Source organism: Orycteropus afer, unplaced genomic scaffold (assembly GCF_000298275.1).
Source record: "Orycteropus afer afer isolate SDZICR_OR568_19922 unplaced genomic scaffold, OryAfe1.0 scaffold00017, whole genome shotgun sequence".
Lineage (NCBI taxonomy): Eukaryota > Metazoa > Chordata > Mammalia > Tubulidentata > Orycteropodidae > Orycteropus > Orycteropus afer.
Window position 1 is genome coordinate 6057432 of NW_006921604.1, and position 9849 is coordinate 6067280.

Below are 9849 nucleotides of genomic sequence, written 5' to 3' on the forward strand. Positions count from 1 at the left end.
TAACTCAACACTTATGTGAAAACAGAAAGAATCTGGTATGACTAAGGTGGGTGAGCTGGATTATGAAACAAATTCAAACCATATAGTCTAAGCACAATCATATTACAGATCTGATAAATTACTACAAGTTCCAAAGACCTCCAAGGAACTGTCTAAATTCTTTTGGCTGAAACTTTAACATCTTAATCATAAGGATGATTTTTTAAATGACATATATGAAACCATAAAGACTTCTGCATTAAAGCATTCAAATTCATCTCTCCCAATTGCCCCATAAGAGGGCAGAGCAGGTTTCGTCCCCACAGGACAGATAAGAAATTATTAACAAATGTTTACCCAGATGCTATACAATGCAGCATGAGAGAGATGAAGAGATACATGGAGGTATAGGAGCCAATGTCACATGTAAGTCAGAAAAATTATTCACCTGGACACTAGTAATTGGCTTTTCAGGCTTTGTTGTTACTGCCATCAAGTAGGTTCCGACTCACAGCAATCCTACGTACAACAGAGCAGAACACTGCTCAACCCTGCACCATCCTCACAATCACTGCTATGTTTGAGCCCACTGTTGCAGCCACTGTGTCAATCTAAGCTCAGAAACTCCAAATCTGGGAAGAAAAATCAGCTCACCTGAACGTTGAAGAACTGCCGGGGTGTCACATCTGTGTAGGTTCCAAAAACTAGAATGACAAGAAAGAATGACAGGGTGCTTGCTGCACTTGCATCACTCACTCTATTCCTATCATTTAACTGCATTTTAATTACAGAGTACTGAAACATCATAAAGGCAGACTCAGAAACCAGAAGTCATAGTAGGGCAGGAGAGTAAGACAAAGACAACCTATTGCAAAGACTATACTGGGCTCTTGTTTTCTGGAAGAAGGAAAACAACAAACAGGGAAAAAAGAGGCAATTTTCCAAGAAACAATCAAAACAGAATGGTTTAAAAGTGGTATGAGGAACAGAAGTCTTGCATTAGGCAATCATGGAGCACCCTTAAAAGACAGCCAACCTGGGGGCTCACCTCTGTACTGGTAAAGGTGGGTGCCTGTAATTGGGCGCCGCCACAGCTTAAAGTGTCTCTTATCCATCACCATTTCCCATGGCTGCTCTTTGCCCCCTGAATCTTCATTGCCTTCTGTTTGGGATTTTGGTTCTGGGGAATGGTGCTCAACTCCTGAGCTCTGAAACACACTTGACATTTCCTCTAACCGTTTCATCTCATCAATGGATCTGGAAAGGAGAAAAATATGCATGATGCAGGCCCTGCTTTCCCTGGAAAAGAAACAGTTTTTATTTTTTAAATGTTGGCCATACAGTTTTAAGATTTTCATTTGCCATTCTCTTACAACAGCAAATATCATCATACTGAAATATAAAAATTCTCTTTGGCAGCTGGATACTGGATTTAGAAAATAGACAATATATTTTTAAATTATGATTAATATGATATTTCCACTGTTTTTTATGCAAATAATACTTTGAGGTCTAATTTACACAAAGTAAAACATCTTAACTAAAATTCAGTGGATTTTGACAAATACAGACACCTATGCAACCAAATCCCAAATCAAGATACAGAATACTTCCAGCACTCTCTAGAAGATTCTAGGTTTCCTTCTGACTCTTCCCAATAAAACCCCCCTTCCCTCCTCAGGCAACCACTACTCTGATTGCTTCATCATAGATTAGTTTCACTTGAACTTCATATAAATGGAATCAAACAAAGTGTATTCTTTTGTAACTATCACTCAATGTTTTTGAATTTCATCCATATTGTGTAGTTCTTTATGTTCCTTAGTATCCCATTATATGAAAACACATTTGTTCATTCACTCACTCACTGACAGACATTTACATTGTTTCCAGTTTTTTTACAACTTTTATTGTAAGTTTTATTACAACTGAAGCTGATTAAGATTATTCTTATAAAAGTCTTTTTGTGGACATATACAGGCATCACACCAAAAACCAAACTCATGCCGTTGAGTTGGATCCTACTCATAGCAATCCCTCCTTGGGCTTCCGAGATGGTATCACTACAGAAGTAGATTGCCCAATCTTCCTTCTGAGGAGTGGCTGGTGGGTCTGTACCTGCCACACCCTTCTAGTTAGCACTCAAATGCCTTAGGCACTATGCCACCAGAGCTTGCTATACAGGCATACCTTGGGAGATACTTCAGGTTCAGTTCCAGACACCACAATAAAGCAAGTATTGCAATCAAGCAAGTCACATGAATATTTTGGTTTCCCAGTACATATGAAAGCTATGTTTACAATATACTGTAGTCTATTAAGTATGCATTATGAAAAAGTATAAAATATTATGAGAATAACGAAAATATGACTCAGAGACACAAAGTGAGCATGTGCTGTTGGAAAAACATCACCAACAGACTTGCTCGATGCAGGGTTGCCACAAACCTTCTTTTTAAGGAAAAAAGAAAATTACCTGTGAAGCACAATGAAGTGAAGTGCAATAAAACGAAGTATGCCTGTACAGGTAGTCCCCCTGCCTTATGATGTATTTGAGTTACAAATAACTATATTTAGGACTGTCCTTTTTTTTTTGGTACATCTTATCATTAATCGTATTTAGTACATATAATGCTGTAGCACATAATTTGCTGATGTTATTTTCATGCCAACACCCAAAGACAAATACAGATCAGATTTATAGATACTGGTAAGAAAAAGGCAATAATAACTTTTAAAAAATAAGGTACTCAACTTACAGCAGAACCAACTTACAAGGAAGTCGTCAGGATAGAATCATGTTTTAAGTCAAAGACCACCTGTATTTTCATCTCCCTTGGTTAAATATGTAGGAGTGGAATTTCTAGGTTATAGTGTATTTAACTTTATTAGAAATTGCCAAACAATATTTCAAAGTGGTTATGCCATTTTATGCTCCTCCCAGTATCGTATAAGAATTCTGTTTGTCCCACATCTTTGCTGAAACTTGCCACTGTCATTCTTTTTAATTTTAGGCCATTCTGGTGAGTAATAAGCAAGAACAGAGAATTGAAATAAACCACTGATGATCATTAAAAAACAAAACCACACTAATTAATCGAACCATTAGGTTAACTCAAGTGGTCTTTCCTGCATAACTGAACCAACATTTAAAGTATATACTGTGTCTAACTACCACAGTGCCTGGCATATAATAATAAATGCAACAAAAGAATATATAGATGATACCACATGGGAAACCAAACAAGATGCTCTATGCCTTCAGGAAGTTTACAAATGAGCTGTGGAATTCACAGCTAAACTAAACCTCCCCCCAAAATTGTTTTAAGTGGGAAAAAAAAATCCAGTAATGAGCTATTTGAAAAAAACTGGTACAAAACTTAAACAAGAAAATATTCTCTGAAATGGACACATATTTTATTCAACTCAAGCCCCCAGTTGTTGCTATTGCTGGGTGCTATCAAGTCATCTCCAACTCATGGTGACCTTATGTATAACAGAGCTAGGCAATGACGACTGGTCAAGTGCCATCTACATGATCTTTGATATGCTTGAGTCCATCACTGTAGCTATTCTGTCAGTCCATCTCATTGAAGATTTCCCTCGCTTTCTCTCTCTAACTAACAAGATGTCCTTTTCTACTGACTGGTCTTTCCTAATAAGGTGTCCAAAATAAGTAAGCCAAAGTCTTGCCATCCTAACTTCTAAGGAACATTCTGTTTGTACTTCTTCTAAGACTGAAACCAAAATTTACTATGTAGATTCTTCCAAAATACTGGTCTGAAAGGAATGCAGTGTGTAGGGCAAAGGCTTTAAAATATTTCAAGGACAACAGTCGGTCTTCTAATGTAATTATACACCACCTGATTCAATCCTCTCTGCACACACAGAAAACACAAAATGTAACACTGAAATGGAAAGAACTAGAACTTCTGAGGGGTTATTTCTGGAACACTGAGAGCTAGATACAAAGACTCATTCCAAAGCACTAGGTTACTGCTAAGGCTATAGGGAACACTCACAGTGACCCCACCGACACAGAACTGCCCCACAGGGTTTCCAAGGCTGCAAATCTTTAAGGAAGCACTGCCACATCTTTCTTCAGAGTAGCTGATGAGTTTGCACCACTGACTTTTTGGTTAGCAACCCAAGTATTTAACTACTGCACCACCAAAGATCCCTAGAAGGCACTCAAAATATGATGGGGAAGAGCTGCCTCCTCAAAGTTAGTTTTTTTTAAATTGAGTTGGTCTTAATGATGTGGCTGAAGTAAAGCTTTTGGGACCTTCATTTGCTGATGTGACATGACTCAAAATGAGAAGAAACAGCTGCAAAATCCGTAATAATCAGAATGTGGAATGTATGAAGCACGAATCTAGGAAAACTGGAAATTGTCAAAAATGAAATTGAATGCTTGAAGATCCATATCCTAGGCATTAGGAACTGAAATGGACTGGTATTGGCATTTTGAATCAGCTACTCATACGGTCTGCTGTCCCAGGAATAATAAATCAAAGAGGAATGGAGTGGCATTCATTGTCAAAAAGAACATTTCAAGATCTATTCAGAAGTACAACAACGGCAGTGATAGGGTAATATTCATACACCTACAAGGAAGACCGGCTAATACAACCAATATTCAAATTTACACACCAACCACTAATGCCAAAGATGAAGAAATTGAAGATTTTTACCTATTTCTGCAACCTGAAATTGATCAAACATGTAATCAAGATGCGCCGATAATTACTAGTGATTGGAATTTGAAAACTGGAAACAGAGAATCAGTGATAAGAAAGTATGGCCTGGATAACAAAAACAACATGGGAGTTCACTTTTGAAAACCAACAACCTATTCATTGCAAATACCCTTCTTCAACAACATAAATTGTGCCTATACACGTGGACCTCACCAGATGGAATAAATACGACTCAAATCCACTACATCTGTGGAATGAGACAATGGAGAAGCTCATTATCATCAATAAGAACAAAGCAAGGGGCCAAATGCAGAACAGATAATCAGTTACTCATATACAAGTTCAAGTTGAAGCTGAAGGGAATTAAAAGTCCACAAGAACCAAACTGTGACCTTGAATACATTCCACCTGAATTTAGAGACCATCTCAAACACAAATTTGACACACTGAACACAAATAACCAAAGATCAGACAAGTTGTACAATGATATCAAGGGCATTATATATGAAGAAAGAAAAAGGTCATTAAAAAGATCCCACAAAAGACCAAAATGGATGTCAAAAGAGACTGAAACCGGCTCTTGAACATGGAGTAGCTAAAGTAAATGGAACAAATGATGACGTAAAAGAGCTGAACAGATTTCAAAGAGTGACTTGAGAAGATAAAGTAATTATAATCAATGTGCAAAGACCTGAAGTTAGGAAACCAAAAGAGAAGAACACACTCAGAATTTCTCAAGCTGAAGGAATTGAAGGGAAAACAAAACCTCAACTTGAAATACTGAAGGATTCTATGGGCAAAATGTTAAAGAACACAGGACATATCAAAAGAAGATGGAAGGAACCCAGCCATTCCATTACTAGGTATATACCCTAAAGAAGTGAGAGCCAGGACAAGAACAGATATATGCACATCCTGTTCATCGCAGCACTATTTACAATAGTCAAAAGATGGAAACAACCTAGGTGTCCACTGAAGAATGGATAACCAAACTACGGTACATACACACAATGGAATACTATGCAACCCCAAAGAATAATGTAGAATCGGCAAAATATCACATAACATGGATGAACTTGGAGGACATTACGCTGAGTGAAATAAGTCAATCACAAAAGGACAAATATTGTATTAGTCCATTATTATAAAAAGTAAAGGTTTACATATGAAAAGAAATTGTCTTTGTTGGTGGGAGGGGAGGGGATGAAACACTGTTAGATACGTAAAGACAAGTATTGACTTGGGTGAAGAGAAGGGCAATGTATCAAATGTGAGTGATCAACACGGTGGCATTGAGAAAGACGAAGACATAGAGAGGTACATGTACAGGGTTGGCAGACAATGTTTCTGCAAGTGTTTGGGTATGTTCTGTAAGAATTCCCAGGTATATAGTAGAACTGACAGGGACAAGGTTGTAGTCACTTCTTGGCCACAGCCAGCTACCCAGAGGGAGCAAGTAGTTGGACCTGTGGGCTTGGGACCAGAGTCAGAGGGGACATCAAGCTCAAGTGGCATAACATACTACACAAAATATTGTTCCACATCTGACTTTGGCGAGTAGCGACCGGGATCTTAAAAGCCTGCAAGCAGCCATCTAGATGCAACGATGGGTCTCTCCTCATCCAGCGCAAAGAATGAAGAAAACCAAAGATTCATGGAAACAATTAGTCCTCATGACTGGTACACCATGCCATCCTCAGCCTATACAAATATGAGACCAGAAACACTAGATGGTGCCCAGCTACTACTGTCAACCACTCAGAAGGGGACCTATGTAGGAGATCCTGGATAGAGTGGGAGAACAATGTGGAACCAAACTCAAAATCATTTGGAGAAAAAAAAGGGGGGGGGGGGCAGGTTTGCTGGTCTGATAGAGCCTGGTGGAACCACTGAGACTATGGCCCCTGACTGCCCTTCAAGGTCTGGAACTGAACCCACTCTATGGCTTCCAGCCAAACAAAAGACAGGCACAAGAGGTTAACATTTGCATTAGGTAGACACACTCCTTGGAGAGAACAATCAGGGGAGAATAGAAGGGCTGTATATGCACAGAGAGACAGCTCAGGGGGCAGAAGTGCATGGAGGGAAGGACACAGGGAAGAGGTAACTATGGGGAGGAAGTGGGAGGGGAGCTGTTCCATTGGAGTAAATCGTAGTCAATGTCATGAGACAAAGTGTATGTGAACTGCTGTATGGAAAGTGAATTTGCACTGTAAACTTTCACCCAAATCACAATTAAAAAAAGAGAGAGAGAGAGATGAAGGAATATGCGAAGTCACTGTAGTCACTGTACCAAAAGGAACTGGTCAACATTCAGTATTTTGCAGAGGTTTCATATGATCAAGAACTGATGGAAGAGGTCCAAGCTGTGCTGAAGCAATCAGTGAAAAATAAGTCTCCAGGAATTGATGGACTACTTTTTTCTTTTTTGCTGTCTAGTCATACTAATTGGTCATCTGTTTCTTGGTGTCAACATCATCATCCTCATCATCTTCCACTTCCCATTTGCCCATAGCTACCTCAGCCTCGAGGTATTTCAACAAACGGATGGTGCTCTCTCGTCTACACCAAGAAATATGGAAGACAGTTATCTGCCCAACTGACTGAAGAGATCCATTATTTGTGCCCATTCCAAAGGGTGAGCCAACAGAAAGCAGAAGTTATTGAATAGTATCATTCATATTACACGTGAGTAAAATTTTGCTGAGGATAATTCAAAAGCTGTTACACCAGTACATTGTTAGGAAACTGATAAAAATTCTACGCACATTCAAGAGAATATGGAACATCACCCAAATCCTAATTAAAAAAAAAAAAGAGAACATGGAACAAGGATTTCATTGCTAATGTCAGATGGATCTTGGCTGAAAGCAAATATCCGAACTATGTTTGCCTATGTTGTACTGACTATACGAAGGCAATCAATTGTGTGGCTCATAACAAATTATGGGTAACACTACAAAGAATGGAAATTCCAGAGCACTTAATTGTGCTCACGAGGACATAGACCAACAGGCAGGCAGTCATCTGAACAGAACACGGGGATACTGCATGGTTTAAAATCAGGAAAAGTGTGCATCAGGGTTGTATCCTTTCACCATACTTATTCTATCTGTATGCTGAGCAAATAATCCAAGAAGCTGGACTGTATGAATAAAAACGTGGCATTGGGATTAGAGGAAGACTCATTAACAACTTACAATATACAGGTGGCAAAACCTTGCTTACTGAAAGTTAAAAGTTGTCAAGGATTTAATTTGGCTTGGATCCATAATCAACATCAATGGAAGCAGCAGTTAAGAAAGCAAATGACATATTACATTGGGCAAATGTGTTGCAAAAGAATTCTTTAAAGTGTTGAAAACAAAGATGTCACTTTGAGAACTAAGGTGCGGCTGACCCAAGTCATGGTATTTTCAATCACCTCATATGCATGCAAAAGCTGGACAATGAAGGAGGAAGACTGAAGAAGAACTGATGCCTTTCAATTATGGTGCTGGCAAAGAATACTGAATGTACCATGAACTGGCAGAACAAAAAATCTGTCTCTGAAACCCTGCAGCCAAAATGCTACTTAAAAGCGAGGATGGTGAGACTGTCTCATGTGTTTTGGACATGTTAGCAGGAAGGACCAGACCCAGAAAAGACATAATGTTTGCTAAAGTAGAGGGTCAGCAAAAGAGGAAGAATCTCAATGAGATGGATTGTCACACTGGCTCCAACAATGTGCTCAATCACAGCAATGATTGTGAGGATGGCCCAAGAGCAAGCAGTGTTTCATTCTGTTGCATACAGGATTGCTAATGAGTCGGAACTAACTTGACGCTACCTGCGGTGTGAATTGCTTAATGTGGCCCTTCTAGCCATTGTCCTCCATTCTGTGATGTATTATAAATCCTATTATCCATGCCTGTTTGGGGTGGTGTGGTAGTTAAGGTCAGCTATCAACTTGGCTGGGCAGCTGATAGTAGTCCTTCCCTATAATGACTGACAATTGGCTCTGTGATGGGATTTGCCTTGAGCTGCTGATTGTTAAAGCCATCTACTTAGGTTAACTCTGTTGGGGTAACACAGGTGCAATGTATCTTGAGTCCTGCCTTGCTGGAAGGTGTAATTCAAATCACCATCCTTAGCTTCTCTGAGGGTGTATCTACGAATCTCCTGGGAAGATTCACCCTCCTCTTGTTCCAGTTTTGTGTCTTGGCTCATCCTCATCTCACTCCTGGATCTGGGACAGCAGCTGTCATCTGATCTGCTGATCAAGATTCATCAAACCCCGAGCACTGGGAGGATTCTCCAGACCTACTCACGGACCTGAGACTCGCCAGCCTGCCGCCTCTACCACTACTACGTGAGACAAACCCCTTGGGTGTCTGAGCTCTGTGAGGCATTACAGCAAAATACAGAACCCTAAGATGGGGGAAATTACTGGGAGGAGGAGGAGTAGTTAATGTCTGAAATGACGGAGTGGTACAGTTTGGACATTTGGGACATCTTTAACCTCCACCTCATGGGGACTGGCCTTGTGCTGATCTTTCTGAGAGAAATTGTTCAAGTACCACCTAACAACAACAAGGAATGCTAGTATACCCAATGTCCTAAATTATACTGATCCATACTAAAAGTCATCTGTACGGCCATTCTCAGGGGAGCTATCAATATGGGAATACTCCTTAAACTGCCATATATTATTCAAGATAAAAGGTGCACTCGTGGTGCAGCAGTTAAGCACTTGGCAAGTCTGCTAAATGAAACGCTGGCAGTTTGACATGGATATAAGGGTAGAGAGACGGTTGGACAGGCTGAACTATTAGGTATGTCTATGCAGGGGAGAGTGTGCCCAAGACCAAGAACAGGTTTGGCAGACAATGTTTCTACAAGTGTATGGGTATGTTCTGTAAGAATTCCCAGGTATATAGTAGAACTGACAAGGCACAAGGCTGTAGTCACTTCCTGGTCACAGCCAGCTACCCAGAGGGAGCAAGTAGTTGGACGTGTGGGCTTGGGACCATAGTGGCAGGGGACATCAAGCTCAAGTGGCATAACATACTACACAAAACATTGTTCCACATCCTACTTTGGCGAGTAGCGACTATGATCTTAAAAGCTTGCAAGCAGCCATCTAGATGCAATGATGGATCTCTCTTCGTCCAGAGCACAGAATAATGAA

The 9849-nt window shown here is 39.9% G+C and overlaps 1 protein-coding gene across 1 annotated transcript in view; it reads right to left on the minus strand.

The window, feature by feature from the left end:
- The window catches only part of STARD7 (StAR related lipid transfer domain containing 7), a 61821-nt gene that overhangs the window by 14955 nt on the left and 37017 nt on the right, over positions 1 to 9849 (minus strand). Inside the window, exons 2-3 of the mRNA XM_007959432.2 lie at positions 1028 to 1236; positions 634 to 683 (exon numbers count right to left, since the gene is read on the minus strand). Coding sequence (XP_007957623.1) covers positions 634 to 683; positions 1028 to 1236 — 259 coding nt within the window. The remainder of the gene's footprint in view (positions 1 to 633; positions 684 to 1027; positions 1237 to 9849) is intronic.